Raw genomic sequence first — 17250 nt, forward strand, 5'->3', positions numbered from 1 at the left:
GAAGGAGGAGGCGGATCGCCCCTCCCCGATAGGCCGGGGGCTGCGCGGTGGGCGGGGCAGGCGGGGCGGCGGGGCCCGGGCCCCGGGGCGGGCCGGGGCGGGTTGGGTTGCGCGGCGCGGCGCGGCGGTAGGGTCTCGTCGCTGTGGGGAGGCAGGAAAATGGCGCTGACACAGGGGACCAAGCGGAAAGTCTGCTACTATTACGATGGTGAGAGGGGTCTGCGGGGCACCGACCGGGGGGAGGCCACGGGGATCGCCGAGGGGGGGAGGGGGGGGACACCGGGGGTGGGGGGAGGGGAGGCGGGGCGGAGGTGGGGGAGGGGGCGGGGGTTGAGGAGGGCGATGGGGGGGGCGATGGGGGGGGGTGATGAGGGTCACTGGGGATGGGGGGTGAGGGGTTGGCTGGGGGAGGGTCATGGGGGGGGTCACCGGAGGACGTGGGGGGTGGGGGCTGTGAGGGGGGGTGAGCGGGGTGGGGGGGTCACTGGGAAATGTGGGGCTGGGGGTGGCAGGAGGGGTAGTGGGGGTCACGGGGGGGGCTGCAGGCTGCACTGGGGTGGTGGGAGGGGCGATGGTGGTCACTGGGGGCTGCACTGAGGGGTGGAGTGGTAATGGGGGTCTGGGGGCTGCAGTGGGGGTGGTGGGATGGATATTTGGGGTCACAGAGGGGCTGGATGCTGCAGCAGGGCTGGTGGGAGCAGTAATGGTCACTGGGAGGCTGCGGTGGGTATGGTGGGAGGGGTAATGGGGGTCACTGGGGGTCTGGAGACTGCCCTGAGGCTCCTGGGATGGATATTGGGGGTCACTGAGGGGCTGGAGGCTGCACTGGGGGTGGTGGGAGGGGTAATGGGGGTCACTGGGGGCTGCAGTGGGGGGTGGAGGGGTGGATATTGGGGGATGGGGAGGGATGGGGGCGGCAGTGGGGGGGGCAGGACCATGTGGGGACTGCAGTGGGGTTGGTGGGGGAGGACACTGGAGGGCATAGGATGGATATGGGGGAGCATGGGAGGGTATGGGAGAGCGCTGGAGGGGGGGAAGGGAAGCGGGGGGGGCAATACTGGGGGTAGATGGGGGGCAGAACAGGATGGGGAGGCGTGGAGGTCTGGGGACTTGGGAGGTGGGGAAAGGCTGTGAAGGGTCCGGGATGGGGAGAGGGGCACGAGGCCGAGAGAGGCTTTGGGAGCTGTGCTGAGGTCCTGAGGGAGGTTTCTGGGTGGATGGGGGAGCACGCGGGGAGATGCTGGGGGACGGGATGGGTTGCAGGGGGATGAAGGCTCCTTGAGCCGCATTAAGAGGAAGAGGCACTCCTGAAGCTCCCGCTTGGGTCAGCGGCTTTGCTGTCAAGCAAGGGACAAACCTGAAGGCGCTGGGAGCCAGACTGACAGCCTGGTTGGTTGTAGGGAGTTCCTGTGTCTAGGAGCATTGTTTAATTCTGGCTCTGAACTTAGCTGGATTGTAGACTGGCTTTTTTTTTTTTTTTTTCTTCTTTCCTTTTATGAGGCTGGGGAAGCGCTGCTTTGGGGCTTTGTAATCATCCCGTCGGGGTAGGGAAATAACGGGGTGTTAGAGCTGGCCAAATCCCAAGCTGAGCGTTGTGTGCGGCTTCCCTGCTCCTACCCCATAGTCTGTGGGAGAAATCACAGTCTCATCGCCGCTGTGCGTTCACAACCACCTCCCCTTTGGAGGGGCGACTTGGTGCCTCGGTGATGGGCGAGCTCATTTTTAATAGAGTTTGTGATCGCTCTCTGTGAAAGGTATTGTGCAATTCTCTGTTTCATGGTGTTTTTTAGTCTGTGAAATCAAATAAAAACTTCTTCTTGCTACTTTTTCCTGGTAAGTGGATGTGCTCAGTGTTCAAGCAGTAAAGCAGGCTCTTTTAAACTGCTGTATGTGTCAGGCATATAGCGAGGGCTTTTATTTCTCTAGAAAAGTAAATCTAAGCAGTAGGCTCGTAACCTGTAATGACAGTTCTGCAGGGTCTCTGACTCAGCTGGTGCCTTCAGGAGGGCAGGGCAAGGAGGAGTCTGAATCAGAGCTCTGGGTGCAGCCAAACCAAGCCCAATTTCACCACGCAACTGACCTCTGTGCAACACCCATCATATCAAAACGTGGATGCGGGAGCCCTGGGACCTAAAATGCCTGGTTTAAACTTAAAGAGTGCTTGCAGGGAGTGCCGGAATGCCATACCTGTGCATGCAACCTAGGTGTTGGGAGAAACAAAAAAGGTCTCTATGTCCAAACTTATCCCTGTCCTTGGAATATAACATGTTCACAAAGAAGCTTGTCAGTTTTCCAACAAGCTATAATCTTTAAAGGCACACAGTGATGTCTTAAATATGAAACAACCAGTCACTTTGTTTGAAAATGCTAAGCGGAGGTGTTATCCTTGTAGTCTTTATTGCACGGTAGCTCCGTGAAGTTAGTATTATACACTCTTGTCTATAGCTGCCCTCGCTAATTTACTCTGTGGTGAGGTTTTAGTGCCTTGTTTCCCCTGCCCTTTTACGAGCGGCTGGCAAACATCCACAGCGTGTCCTAGGGTGAAAGTGTGCTTTTATTGTCAGGGAAGGCATAATCTGCAGTTGTGGGAGGCCAGGTTGTTAGGGTCTTTTATTTTCCATGCAGGGAGGTTAGAGCAGCGCAGTCTAGTGTGATAATTCCCCGAAGGGAGGTCCTGGGTGCTGTTTCAGATGGCGTGTGGGTCTCTTCCTTGAGCCACGCATTTCAGATGGCGGGAGGGCATCCTGTGCTAGAGAAGGAACCTGGGCTGCAGGGAAGGGTCTAGGTGGGATGGAAAGGATGGGGAAAAGGTACTCGGGTATTGTAAGGGTCGTACATGGAAATCCTGAGGGGTGCTGAGGGTGTGTGGGAGCGTTTGAACTTGAACTTCTCCTTTATCAGCTCCCTGTGTAGGGGCTTGCTTCACCCCGGCAGACAGGAAGAGCGATGCGTTAAGTTCACACACCCTTAATCCGCGCTGACGTCCACGAGCAGAGAAGCTCGTCTGCTGCTCTGTAGGACTCGCGGTGGGATGTGTTTAGCAGAGTGAACACAAACAGTGTCTGGAAGTTGGGGTTTGCCCAGGGCACTTCACTGACAGCCTGAAGTGAAGATGATGATGATGATTTTTCAAAGCTTCGCGTAGTTTTGTGCTTGTATTTTCTAGATACGGTCTTGAGCATCTCTTAGTGAGGTCCCCAGAGCTTGATTTAACCTGATATTACTGTAGGGATAGTTGCCTGACTAAAATACCTTCATGCAAAGAACACCCTATTTCACCGTAGTGCCACGGACAGGTAAACTCCAGCAGCAGAATTGTTTGGGTGTAGAATTTGCACCATTTGCATCTACTTTGACTGAAAACAGGGCCACGTCCACAGGAGGAAAAACTAAAAAACTACAGCTGTGTGCTGCGAGGAAGTAGCAGTTTCTCCTGAATGTTAAGATTGGTGATGAAATATTAATACTCACAACTGAGTCACCTGCCAGACCGGATTGGGTCTGCTGCTTCCTAAACCGATCGGGAGTTGTACAACTACATGAACAACTTAGTCTGGTTTCCCAAGAAAATGAGGCTTGTGTGGTATTGCTGCTGCGTGTGGCTGTCTGCGCCTTTCCTGCTCTTGGCAACTTTTGAATCTCTGCCTCTCACGGCCAAATCAGGCAGGAGGTAGTAATCTGAAAGTTAAATTTCTGTAGGTTTCATGAAAATAAGTACCCTGGGAGAGGAGGGGGAAAAAATTAGCGATGCCTACAGTGGGAGAGTGCAGCACGAGCTCAGCTTTTGCTAGGTAGGAAAAAACCCGTGTACAGAGATGACTTGTGGGATATGTTTGCAGGAAGGTAACTTCATTAATGCTGGTGCACACAGAATAGTTCGTCAGGTGCATCTACGTGGGTGTGCGGCTGGGGGGGACCGGGGTTGTTCTGAAGGATTTGAAGCAATAATAAAGGGTGAAAATGATTGGAGCTGTAAAACTACAGCTGCGCTGCTGTTTGCTTATCCACAGAATTAGCTGCTTTCTACCTGGTTTCTGTTAGGTAAATAGTAAGAAACTGAGGCAAAGAGGCTACGTGCGCCGGCTGGTGAGTCATTGTCTGAGCCGGGATTAAACTTGCATGCCTCTTGGCTTGCGGTTTTGTGCTCAGAGCGTGGTCGCGTTTCTCGGTGAAACCCGTGAGCTCTGTAAACGTGAGATATCATAGAGGACACTGGAGAGCTGTCACTTGCTGAGGGAGAACAGGCAAATGTGGTGCCCGAGAAAGCTGGAGCTCCCTCCTCTTTAACTCGTGCAGTGTGATGGTGGTTGCGCAGACTCTACCTGGATTGCCTTCCCCAGAACTGGCATTAAAAAATTCCTCGTCTGGCCATGCTCTGATTTCCACATGTCTGTCTTATTTGAGTCTAGGATAAACTTTTATGAATCCACGGAGATACCTGTGCAAACAAGCTGGGAAACCCTGTCCCCTGTGCTGCACTGCTGAAGGGCAGTTAAAATGACAGATGACCGGATGGCTCTTGTGGCTTGGCTGTGATTCTCTTCGAAGGAATTCATAGGTTTCTCTGCTGTAACAAAGGCATTTCTGCTCCCAGGTGATGTTGGAAACTACTATTATGGCCAAGGACATCCTATGAAACCCCACAGGATCCGGATGACCCACAACCTACTGCTGAACTACGGCCTATACAGGAAGATGGAGATATATGTAAGTGTAGGGCTGGTGATGAAGAGGAATATATATGAAAGATCTTAGTTTACGTGTCAGGATTTAATTTTGATGCTTCAGACTTGTAAGTTGTCTGTTGATGAGCCAAAAAGGAAAGGAAAAAAAAAATAAACAGTTGTGCTGATGTATTTATGTTTTTCTCTGATTGCTTGTAGTGAGATGTTCTTTGCTTCAGGTAAGCTTTGCAGACTTGAAAATGGCATTTCTCCCTGTAACTTAAATGTTTTCTTTGTCTAGATATGTAATACATTTCAGTCTCCAGTAATGGCATTCTTGCCTTTGAAAATAAGTTTCTCTTTTTTAATGCTGCTGTTTTGAGTTTTTTGCTGTTCCTGGGAGTAAATCTGAGACTGGCAGAGGTTGGAAGTGGGAACTGGGGAGAGAGGTATGTTTCAAAACAAGCCTTGCTGCTTTTTTTGTTGTCCTTGTAGCGCCCTCACAAGGCAAATGCAGAAGAAATGACCAAGTACCACAGTGATGACTACATAAAATTTCTGAGGTCTATTCGCCCAGATAACATGTCCGAGTACAGCAAGCAGATGCAAAGATGTAAGTTATGTGCGTAGTGCTGTCATTCCTGCCAATGTTAAAATTTGTGGTTCTGGGAATCCTAGGCCAGCTTTAGAGGTTTGCGATAAAGCGAGGAGGAAGAGCCATGGAAACTGTCTTTCTCCTGACTTTGTTTTTCATTTTTCTGTTAAATCAAGCATTTTAAAAATGGCGCTTTCAAGCCAATATACTAGAAAACTGAGGAAAACCCTTTGACATGACTGTCTTTTTTTGGTCTTGTCTTCTGAGTAAAACTCTTCTAAATTGCCTTCCTGGCTTAGAGATGACTGAACTGCTCCATTTATGAGCTGCATCTATTTTGTGTAATTGCTTATCTTTAACCAGAGGTATCGAGGTGGGAAACGGTTGTGTAATTTAAGGGAAATAAACAAAAAAAAATATCAACTCATCAATTGTGTCCAAAATCTGCAGTAACTCTGAAGGATTTTCAGGACAATGTCAGTTTGGAAGTGGGAGAGGGTTGAGATGCACAATGATACCTGTCCACTTTGTGTTAGAATGACTTATTCTGTGAGCTAATCTCTTGTTCCAGCTTCTCCGGTCCATGGAAGGGCTCTTTAATGGCGACTTTAATGTTACAGAAGCCTTTCTTTTTGGTGTCTCTGCGATTCTGAGCTGCAATGACTGCAGCAAACTAGGTTTCTAGGAACTATAGACAAAACAGTATTTTGGCCTTGCACATTGCAGTCCTTGAGAGCAGAAAAAAGTTGTTAGCCCATGGGGTTCATTTACGTGAAGTGTAATCTCCAATTTAGAAGAAATACAGGTCTTGAGTCTGAAGTCGAGGCACTTGGAAACCTGGTGTGAGCTGAAGGGGACAGATATTAAGGCACAAGCATGTAAGAGCAATGGGTAATATGGTTCATGAGTAATATACATTGAAAGACTTCCTACAGTAAATGATATGCCTTAATATACCAAATGACATATACCAAAGTACATATTTACACAGACTGAACTGTTTACCCCTGAAGCAGATACGGCTCATAAACACCCACTCTGCTCTCTCTGGTAGTCAACATTTTCTGTACTGCCACAGAACTATTTTTACCTGAAGGAGGCAAAATATGAAAATTGATCTTAACCATGAGGAGAACAGAGCTTTTCTTCAACAAGATCTGCAAAATAGTAGCCTCTGTGTAGCTAGAGAACTAGCAGAGGAGGCTCAGAACAGAGATTAGGGATACAGGAGATGAGATCGCCGCTCCCAAGGGCAGTGGCAGATCTCCGTAGCCTGCTTGGTGCTCCAGCTTTCCCTTTGTGGGGAGGATAGCTGCTAGGGTTTCCGTAAGGATGGTTCCACCTTTAATGCTTGGCTCTCTCTGGTTGCGCTCTCCTGGATACGAAGCTCCTCACCCACCCATTGCAAGGAAGAAGGGGCATCTGCCTCTCATCTTCCACCAGAGCTTTATGCCTACGGTCAAGTGATGGACCCCTGTTATTAACACGCCTCATTAGCAGTCTTGGCTGCTTTGAATCTCCTGGTGGGAAAAAGCCCAATTGCCTTCTGTTTACCCAGCAGCTCCTGTCTTTGCCAGGTATAGCAGAGGGATGCCCTCAAATACTGTCAGCGCTGCCCACAAAGTTCTGAGGGGCAGTGAAGGTAATGAACAGCCTCTGGTTTCATTCTGCTGATGCCGTGCTGCCTCCCCGAGGACTTGGGAAGACGGCTCTGTAATCTAAAGGGCAAGAAGTTTAATTTGTTGTAATGGAAAGCGTGCAGAAATTGGTGACTTGAATTCTGCTCACTTAACAGGGAGACCTTCCAGCCACCTCTTGGAATTAATTAATCAGTCACTGCCAGTTGCCATGCCCTGCTGAAACAATTGGAAAGTGGGAACAATTGCTTCCTTCTGGGCCTCCTGATGGGTATTGTCCTTTTCAGAGATCCCTGTCCCGAGCTGGGACCATTCAGACTCCCTTATCACACAGTCTTTGTGGAGACTGCCCTGACGAGTTTCTAATGCTGGAAGAACTGTGTTGTTTGTGCCTTTCTCATTAGGCACAGAAGTAAACATTCTACAGATGTTGTTGCAAAAATACAGATTATTTTTTTGTTGTTATTTTTGAAGCAAATCTTGCAAAATCTAGATTCAGTACAAGTCTGTTGTTACTTTTATTTTTAATCGTGAAACTATTTACAGTAGAAATTACAGGCCAAAACTACAGTACTGCTGAGCACTTAAAAACTGTCTGATGTGAAGTGAAAGGAATGTACAGAGTGTAACAGAACAGATGTGGATGTAAACTTCTTGTCCGGTACACCCCACTATCTGCCATGTCCCCACTTTTTCCTGCAGTGCTGGCACTCTTTGCTTTCCCCACTCCTTGTCAGCAATACAGCAGGAAACGGGAGCAAAAACCTTTCTCGCTTGCTGTGGGGTTGTGTAACGGAGCTCAGGGTCAGCTCTGTCGCGGGAAATAGCACTATTCCCCCCCGAAGGCACAGTGCCTGTGAGGTGGCGCGGGGTGCTGGCCCCTGTTTTGCACGGCCCGCGTGTGCCCGTGGTGACCAGCGTGTGCTGCCGGAGCAGAGCAGAATACCATAAATGTGCCGTCTCAACAAGCGCGGCTTGAGCTGCTGCTGAGGATGAGTATCGGTGTTACAAAGCGCTTATTGATAGCATCTCCTCTCCGCCCTCTCATTTTCCAACATGATGGACTGGTTTCTGGATCCCTCGTAGCGCACCCCGGTAGATGGCGTGCGGTTCTCGCCAAAGCTCCTGGGACCCGCTTTCCTTTTTTTCTTACAAGTCAGGAGCATCTTCCCTACAGCAGCAACCTTTTTGCTTCATCAGGCAACCCTCAGGTTGATTACGTTAATGCTTTATTATTTGTGTGTGGTAGTTCGTTGTTTAAAACATTTGGTTGCTTACGTGGTTAGCTTTTTTAAGTCAGAGTGGTGGTATAAGCTTTCCCATTTATTTGTGGTTTTGTCTTACTAACTCTTTTGTATTCTTTTCAAGTTAACGTTGGGGAAGACTGCCCTGTGTTTGATGGGTTGTTTGAGTTTTGTCAGCTCTCTGCTGGAGGCTCAGTTGGTAAGCTCCCAAGTCGTACCTTCTTTTCTTTTTCTCTTAAGCAGAGGTATGTAATGTACTTCTCTCTAGGAAATAAATTGTTGCAGGTGGAGGTGGGGAAGCCCTGTCCACCTCTTTCTGACTTCCTTAGTGATTAGATTTCTTCCCATGCGAGAGTTCAAGCCTTGTATATTGACAGATTCCTCTGCATTTGTTCAGTGTATCTTCACTAGTCCAAGTTAATTCGCTGAATAGGTGATGGACTCTGTGAGTGGTGTAACAACATTGCCAGCAAAGGCTTAAACAAAACCGCAGCAGCAACAGGGGTTTAATAAAAAAATCAACGTGAGATTTACAGACAAAAAAGTTGTCTGTATGTCTGTATGTATGCCCGCCCTTGCTCTGGGCGGGCATAACCTGGAAATGAAAGAAACGGGTGACTTTATGTGATGTTTTTAACAAAAAGGCACTGTCTCTGGACAGGAGGCAAAATAGAACCTGAACCTGAAAGCTGGGGCATTTAGAATTCTTTCTTTCACTGTTTTCAAATACTTTGTTGCAGAAATAGTGGGTATTGCGGAACTGTGTTACTGTGCTCAGGCGTTAAAGCTTTGTGGCTGCTACTCCCACAATGACATCTGGGAGCCTTTATTTCCTGTAACACGGTTCAGCCGTACGCACAAGTACTGACTGCAGCGTTCTCTGAAGTAGCTACGCTCCCTGGTCCCAAGGCTGCAGATTCCACAGAACGTATCGTCTGTTTTCATCCTGGGAGACTTGCAAAATTTGCAGAAAGTTTATGAAGGGGCTGGGGGAAGAGAACTTCCTTTACCTACATGCATGTTCAGTGGATGACCTAAATATATGTTGGGTAAAACCTTTCATTAAAATCTTTTGTTCAGAGCACCGAGAAATCTAAGCTGTCTTCAACAGTGACCCCAGCCAGAACGCTGTGGACTTGTTTGTGCAGATTTTGTGCTCTCAGGCAAACGTGGGAAGCGGTGAAAAGTGTGTGCAGGCAAAACAGAGGCTGCGTTTCTCTTCCCTTGCCTTTTCTTAGTTTGTTGAGACATCCAGCGTTAAACCCTTGGGCTTGTGCTTTGTAAAGTACCTCCAAACGCACCCATGAGCAATGATGTGATCGTAAGGGACCTGTGCTTTGCCCCTCGGTCTCTGTCACGGGGCCTTTGCTGACACGCTAACATTTTGTAATTCTCCCAACAGCCAGTGCTGTGAAGCTGAACAAGCAACAGACAGACATTGCTGTGAATTGGGCGGGAGGCCTTCACCATGCTAAAAAGTCGGAGGCTTCTGGCTTCTGTTATGTCAACGATATCGTCTTAGCTATCTTGGAGCTCCTAAAGTACGGGCAGTACTATTTACTCCTTTTCTTTGTCTGTTCTGCTGCATTTCCTCTGAGTCCTTAGCACTTTCTTCCCAGTCTGCTCTTTTTGTTGCTTTTTTTTTTTTAGCTGTGTTTTCCTGGGAGGGCTTAATCAGCTATTATTTGGGATGTGGTACCCTCTCTCCCCAAGGGGTATATCTAGTGGTGGCACTGTGCAGGAGGCAGAAGGCTTGGAGCCTTGTGTGGTTGCTCTTAGACCCTTCTCTCTACCGCCCACCCTGGAAAAGGGGACACAGCTGTAATATGTGACAGCTTTTGGCTCAAGGCAAACCTCAGTGGGAGGCTTGGACGTAAAAATGCAGCCTGTTGGCTGAATCTGAATAAACTAAGTTGAGTCTGCCTTCAAAGATCAGTTGCAGCAGCAAAAGCCACTTTATTTTCCTCTGTGGCACTGTGCCACTGCTGACCAAGGCACATGTCCGTTCTCCACAGCTCTTTTGCTTGTAGACTCTGGAGAGAGCTGGCTGGTGGCTGTGCATTGGGCATTAGCACCAAGTTCCTTGCTCTCCTCCCATGTGCTCTGCTGGTGAAGGCAGATCCGCTCTGAAGAAATGCAGCATTTTGACTTTTTTCTGATCCTAGGTATCACCAGAGAGTGCTGTATATTGACATTGATATTCACCACGGAGATGGCGTGGAGGAAGCCTTTTATACCACAGACCGTGTCATGACCGTGTCCTTTCATAAGTACGGAGAGTACTTCCCCGGAACAGGGGACCTGCGGGTGAGAGTGAAGGCTTTGCAGAAAATTACCCTGAAGTTTGGTCTCTTCCATCTGTTTGCTGTCGTACTGATTTAACTAGAATCACTGCTGTCCTGGGTTTTCCCGCTCTCAAAGTGGCATCCTTTTTCTGAGAGCAAAGGTGTATATGTGAGGCAGCTGGCTCGGCTCTCGGCGCTTTGTTGCTGCCGTCATGGCCTGTATGGTAGTAAAACCAAGGCTTTGATATCAGTCTCTCAGCAGCTTTCTGGTGGGATTATGCTCAGAAAAGTGACTCTGAAGGTGGCACGTTGGTCATCTGTAGGTACTTGCAAACTAAGCTTGGTCACACGAGCTTTTGGGTGAGAGTTTATGAGGGAGTACTTTGTGTGTCTTGGTTTATCTTGTTGGCGTTTCCTCCTGTGAGTCAGTTCTAGATGTTAATGAATCGTGGTGTTAACTGTGGCGCTCTTTCAAGTTAGATGCAGGTGTGATTCGCTTTGTGACTTCTGACATTGCCAGAATGCTGTTCTCAGGGGTGAAAGGTTCTTTACGGTTTTTTATGTGTTTTTTAGTAGAGTTACATTTTTCTGATCTAAATTCCCAGAGTTTGGCGCTGGTGATGTGAATTTGTGTGCAGCATCAACATTCTTTCCTGGTGCAGTCACTCTGCAGCATAAGTGAAATAATAATTTTTTTTATAAAGCACTTGTGTATGAAAGAGATAATGGAAATGTAAAAATGTATATATTTTAAAGTAAAAATAGATTCTTCCAGTTACTAGACTGCACGGTCACCACGAAGTGGTATTTTGGGCTCTGCGCGTCTGCAGAGCGTACAGGTGTGGAACTAGAATTTTGGCTGCTGGTTTTATTGCCGTGTAAGAGAGTGGTTTTTGCCAGTGAAGCGAGAGCTTGTGTGCCCACAGCGACATGGAAGTGGTGACAGTTGTAGATTTTTCTTCTCTGAGCACTCGGGGCCAAATGCACTCACTTTGGCCAAATAAGCTGCTGTTGGAGTCAACTGACTCTTGCTGCCTTCTGCCGGGACGGTACTTGCCCATGAGAGCCCCAGCTTACGTTCGGATTGCACTGATGGAATCCCAAACTTCCCTTCCTAATTTGGGGCACAATTTACGTGCTGTAGTTGGTTCTCTGGTGACTTGTGGTCTCTCCTGTCTTTCAATCTAATAGGATATTGGTGCAGGCAAAGGCAAGTACTACGCTGTCAACTATCCCCTCCGGGACGGCATTGATGATGAGTCCTATGAAGCAATATTCAAACCAGTAAGTGAAGACGTCTTTGCTGAGTGATTCTTTGTGGGTCATATTTGTCATTGGGTGGCTCATGGAGCCGTTCTTTGGGGAGATTCATTCATGCCTCTGTGATAAGACTCTTCAGGGGCTATATTCCTCCCGAACAATGGCAGCCTGTCGTCAGTAAGCTTCTCTTTGTAAGAGCATCACTGTTACCAATGCAGGGGAGTCAGCAGCTGTGGGAACACTAGGGATGTCTTCATGTCACTTGCTGACATGGCCATTGCTGCGTGGCTGTGACACTGTCCTATGGAGAGCGCGTAACAACGGGTTTCTTGTTTAGGTGATCTCTAAAGTGATGGAGACGTTCCAGCCTAGCGCAGTTGTCTTGCAGTGCGGGTCAGATTCTCTGTCAGGGGACAGGCTGGGTTGTTTTAATCTGACCATCAAAGGTAAGAGTACCGTGCGGTGCCTGTGTTGAACTGCCATAACTGACAGAATTACACTTCATTGAAAAGTTTGTTCTTCTCATGCCATGAGGCTATGACCTTCCCCCCACCCCCCGCTTTTCCTGCAGGTCATGCCAAGTGTGTGGAGTTTGTAAAAAGTTTTAATTTGCCGATGCTGATGCTGGGAGGAGGTGGCTATACAATCCGCAACGTGGCTAGATGCTGGACCTATGAGACTGCTGTGGCTTTGGACACTGAAATTCCCAATGGTAACTCTGCCCTGGAGCCTTTGAAGCAAGACTAAGGGACAATGACACTCTAGTAACAAAGCTCAGGGAACTGATGGTGCTGTGGGAGAGGTGGCAGCCCTAAGATATTTCATTAGCTCTTGATTATTACTGTGGAAGAGCTTTTGGATGTCCTGATTTGCAGTAGCTGTTCTTGTTTGCATTCTAGTCCTGTAGCTCTCCTGTCCAGCAAAAGGTACCGAGCAGCCTTGCCGTCTTACTGAAATGAGATGACCTTCTGCTGAAAACTTTTGTGTGCACTGATAGTGTTTAATTGCCAAGTAAGCTTTGACTGCATTGTTGCTAAGTTGTCTGCTTTGATCTGGATTTGGGCTAGGAGAGCTTCGGCTCCTATGCCTAGGTAAACGCAGTTGTGCTTTTCTGTAGAAATACAATGTGTTTGTGGTATTTCGTCACCAGTCCGGTGGTAATTTGGTGTTTATTCCTTTTTAACTTGCCTGCAGAGCTTCCATATAATGACTATTTTGAGTACTTTGGACCAGACTTTAAGCTCCACATCAGTCCCTCGAACATGACTAACCAGAATACCAATGAGTATCTTGAGAAGATCAAGTAAGTGTTTGCTCCTCTTCGCGAGACTGACACCTTCGACCGGGGGCTTCGCAGCCGTGGGTGGCATCTTGCTGACGGAGGTGTTCCTTTCCTGGCTGGCTCTAGGCAACGTCTCTTTGAGAATCTGCGCATGCTGCCTCATGCCCCTGGCGTCCAGATGCAGCCAATTCCTGAGGATGCTGTTCAGGAAGACAGTGGAGATGAAGAGGAAGAAGATCCTGAGAAACGCATTTCAAGTATGTGCTTGTCTCTGGCATAGCTGCGTTGCCCGGCTGGGAATTGCACTGTTCAGAGCCTGTGGGTGCAAAACTGAACAGGATCGGTTAGCTGGAGCAGGGCGCAGGCTCTAAACTGAGTTCCCTTCGTAAAGGGAGGAGGATATACGATTTAGATGTATCTCTACTCCGGAGTCCTTCAGTTTGAATCTGTTCCCACCTTTCTGGTTGATTTTGTAAGGTAACGCAATGATGCTGAGCACCGCAGAGCTGGTAGATTTCTTGTTCTTTGGAGAAATGGCACTTTTGCCAGATGATTTCCATAATGGGAGAACCTAGGCTTTAAGGTGAGAATTTAAACAGTGGTGTAGGTGCTGTGGCAGGGTACTTTCTGGGAGGCTGTCAGGTTTGATCCCAGAAGTTGTCTTCCACAGTGAAAATGCTAGTTCATATCCAGCTTGGCTGATGGCCTTTAGATCTGGCAGCCAGATTTTCTCAGTGTGAGGTTGGTTAACCTGCTTTCGCTGTCAAGTCTAGGCATCACGCTGTACCTAATCCAAGTCATACTTGTGATCTTGGATCTTAGGCATGAGCAGTTAGGAGCGATGGGTTAAAAGATACGGCAGGTAAAAAGACAAAATGTTTTTATCATGGTCTGATTCTGACTTACGTAGGCTCGTTAGTTCATTCCGGTGTGTAGATATACTTGGAGAAGTTAGTGCTTGGTGCCCCCGACTTCTAAATCTGCTCAAACCACCTCTTGTCCTCTTCACGCTCAGTCCGCAATTCTGATAAGAGAATATCCTGTGATGAAGAATTCTCTGACTCTGAAGACGAAGGGGAAGGAGGGCGCAAAAACGTTGCCAACTTTAAGAAAGCTAAGCGTGTGAAAACAGAAGAGGAAAAGGAAGAAGAGGAGAAGAAAGGTAAGCATGAGAGCTAGGACTAGAGGACCTCCCAGCTCTGTGGAACTTTGCCTGGCATGTACTTTTCCTACTGCACTACTGTGTGTTTTTGGTTTTTTTCCCCCTAGATGAGAAAGAAGAGGAAAAAGCAAAAGAGGAGAAAGCAGAACCCAAAGGGTGAGCCCTGTCTCCTGGCGTGGTGATTAAATGGCTGGGCCTCTGCTTCCTTGTGCATTTACCTGTGCCCCCAGTGGGATGTTGCACAGCTTGAGGGGCTGGAGGAGAGACGTGGTAGTTTGTCACGGAAGAAGTTGGCATGCAGCACGCCTCCTAAAGCGCTGGGAGAGCAGAGCGCTCGGTGAAAAGGGCTCAAAAATACAGTGCCTTTGTTCAATGACATGTTAACAAGTTTTAGATGAGATGGGCCACGTAAGGAGTGCTTTTCAGGTTGCGGCTCTGGCGTGTTGCTAAAGCTTGGGCACAGCCTGAGTTGCCTGTTTCAACCAGATTCTTCACTGCTTGCCTCCACAGGGTGAAGGAAGAGACGAAATCCACCTAAGATGGCTGCAGCTGGACAGTCCCTGTCAGTGCGTAGTTGTCGTAGGTTAGCTTCTCTGGTTGCCTCCCATTCCACAGGATTTATATTTTATATATGTTTCTGTATATATTTCTATATAAATATATAAATGACTTGAGAACTGTAAATTATTCCTTGCTGCACTCCGCTGGGAGCAGAGAGGGAGGATTCTGCGGAGTAGACAGACCTGCACTGCCCAGATTTGGTGACTGGGACGTTTCACTCTTGCCTTCCACTGCCTCTCCTTAGTGTGTCTAAAAAGAAATCACTTCCTTTCTTTACACTCTCCTCTGAAATAACCACCCTTGGAAAAGAATAATTTAAGTAGAAGTAGCATCTGCATTTCAGGTTAGGTGGAAAGACGGCCATGAAATTTCTTTTTGGTTTTTTTTTTCCCCCTTTTTTTTCTTGGTTTTCTTTTTTTTTTTTTTTTTTTTTTTTTTTTGGTGGGAGAATCTGAGTTCCCAAACGAAGCCTGTGAGAGACTGACTATTCCTTTGGTCTTCAGTTCGATTCCACCGTGGCAAGTAACTGCAAGCTGGTGCCGCTTCTCAGGGTCAAATAGTGCAGTTCTTGAATAGAGTTGGCTACCTCCCTGCAGCAAACTTGTGGAAAGAGACGAAGCAGCTTAAAAGCAATCCGAAAAGCGCTTTGGTGAATCAGCCCGAGCGCCCGGCAGGTGCGGATCTGGAAAATGCAGAATGAAAATCACCCAAATCTGGCGGTTAACATTTTCCAAGATCTTGCCCATCCCGTTAGTGGGGCAGCATTATGCCTCTGGAGGAAGAGAAGGGGTGAAATTTTTATACCTTTTTTTTCTATACCTATGCCCCTCTTTGGGGGAGGAAGCGAGTCACTGCCCGTTTGGCCGCCTGCTTTGCTTTTCCTGCTCGTTTCCCCTGGGCTACGCGTGCCGCAGTGTGCTTTCTCAGCACTGGTCTGTGTCCTGGGCTCAAACCACTGCAGAAATTCCCAACTTCCCTAAAGGCCGATCCCGGCTGAAACCTCTTGTGACACTCACGGGAAAACTCTGAAGTGAAGTACACATGTTTTCGAACAGAACCGTTCCTCTGTCTTGCTCTCAAGGCCAGTAAACACGGAGAAGCTTTTTATCGGCCCTCGGAGCTGTTACCGTTACAAGGGAACAGCAGATGGGGCTCTGTACGTTTCTGTAACTGCTCCTCTTCCTCCTCCCACGCGTTATCTCACGCCCAGAGGGCTTTCGTGACCAGAACTGGCCTTTCTTTTGCGTCTCCTTTTGTACAGCTGATCATCAGGTGAGCTTTTGGTGAAATGCTTTGCAGAAGTTGGGCAGGCAGTTTTGACTCGCTGCTCTCCTTTCTCAGGGGGATTCCTCTGGCCGTAAGAGGATCTGTACCTCCCACGGAGCGCTGCGGATGGGTTCAACTCTAATAATGCTGCTAACTTAACACAGGTTATTTTTTTAAATGTTTTATTTTTTTAAATACTTTTTTCCCCCTTTTCCACCGTGAGTTTTTTAGTCTTTTTGAATCCGAGTGACGTGTCACTCCCGCTCTTCAGTGTTTGTATGTGAAGCGAGAGAGATCAGTGTATCTTTGTGTCGGGGGGGGGGATATATTGTGGTTTTTTAAAGATGCTTTTATTTTGAATTTTGAGAACCTTTGTAATAAAACTGGTACATTTCTATGGTTGGCGTGAGTTTGTACTACTTTGTGCTGAGAGGAGACGCTTGGTTAGAGTGGGAGTTGCGTTTCTTTTCACAGCTATTGCTGGGAAATGGCGCGGTACCTGGGTCGCCATCGCGCCGTGCTGTAGGTCCCAGCCACAAGCCCTGGCAGCTGTGATAAGGCTTTGGAAAGAACAGCGAGGTGAGCCGTGATTGCTCCCCCCTCCGTCACAAGGAGGGCTGGATGTGTTGGTTCAAACGAAGCAAAATGGTCCCTGAAGCATTTTGTTTGGAACGCGCTCTGTGCTGCATGTGAAACGGTGCGTTAATTTCTTCTGTAGACGTTTATTCCCCCTCTGCGTTTCATAAAATAGCCTTGAAATTCTCCACGTGCCCTTTCTCTCCAGAAAAGGCAAGTTGAAATACCGTGGGTTTTGTTTGCTCGCAGCTCTTCTACTACGGGTCACGGAGGCAGTTCTGTCTCTCCTACCTTACAGCTGGGTTCTCCTCCGGCAGCATCGCTGCTGCTCACTGGGGCTGGGGCGTGATGGGCACGACGGCGCCGCATGCAGCCGATGCTCCGAAAGCAATGCTAAGCCAGAAAAGGAGCAATAAGGTATGGGAAGGGAGTATCTTTTGGATGAACTGAAGTGGGTTTTGTCTGGTATTCCAGTGAAAAAAATTCTTTAATACAACTGGGAGCGGGTTAAGTCTGCAACTGAATCACACCTGAAAGGGACACAAAAGGTTCATAAGCCGCATCTCTTTAAGAGAAAGCTTTGCCTGGCAACAGTTGACTTCCATCGCTGCAGTAATACTCCGGGAAACTCAGTTATCCTTTCCACCAGACAATTGAAATCCTCTCCTCCTTGAACAAAAACAACTGCACAATTGGAGTCTCCCCTGCTGGATCGCGC

The 17250-nt window shown here is 48.2% G+C and overlaps 1 protein-coding gene across 1 annotated transcript; it reads left to right on the forward strand.

Moving 5' to 3' along the window:
• The first annotated feature begins 59 nt into the window (after positions 1–59).
• HDAC1 (histone deacetylase 1) lies at positions 60–16721 on the forward strand. Its single transcript, XM_063355832.1, has 14 exons — positions 60–208; positions 4595–4707; positions 5160–5277; positions 8265–8339; positions 9543–9681; positions 10306–10447; positions 11617–11709; positions 12023–12131; positions 12257–12397; positions 12880–12988; positions 13094–13224; positions 13983–14129; positions 14237–14285; positions 14640–16721. Exons 1-14 carry the CDS (start codon positions 160–162, stop codon positions 14665–14667), a joined length of 1443 nt encoding a protein of 480 aa, XP_063211902.1. The 5' UTR covers positions 60–159; the 3' UTR covers positions 14668–16721.
• Positions 16722–17250: the final 529 nt, after the last annotated feature.

The sequence above is a fragment of the Chroicocephalus ridibundus genome, chromosome 19 (assembly GCF_963924245.1).
Source record: "Chroicocephalus ridibundus chromosome 19, bChrRid1.1, whole genome shotgun sequence".
NCBI classification, from domain to species: Eukaryota; Metazoa; Chordata; class Aves; order Charadriiformes; family Laridae; genus Chroicocephalus; species Chroicocephalus ridibundus.

Excerpts from the sequence above, each read along its gene's own strand:
- HDAC1 (XM_063355832.1), top strand. The coding sequence starts at position 160 with ATGGCGCTGACACAGGGGACCAAGCGGAAAGTCTGCTACTATTACGAT. Across the intron at positions 4,708-5,159 it reads ACAGGAAGATGGAGATATAT|CGCCCTCACAAGGCAAATGC; the intron begins GTAAGTGTAGGG and ends TTGTCCTTGTAG. Across the intron at positions 14,286-14,639 it reads GAGAAAGCAGAACCCAAAGG|GGTGAAGGAAGAGACGAAAT; the intron begins GTGAGCCCTGTC and ends TTGCCTCCACAG.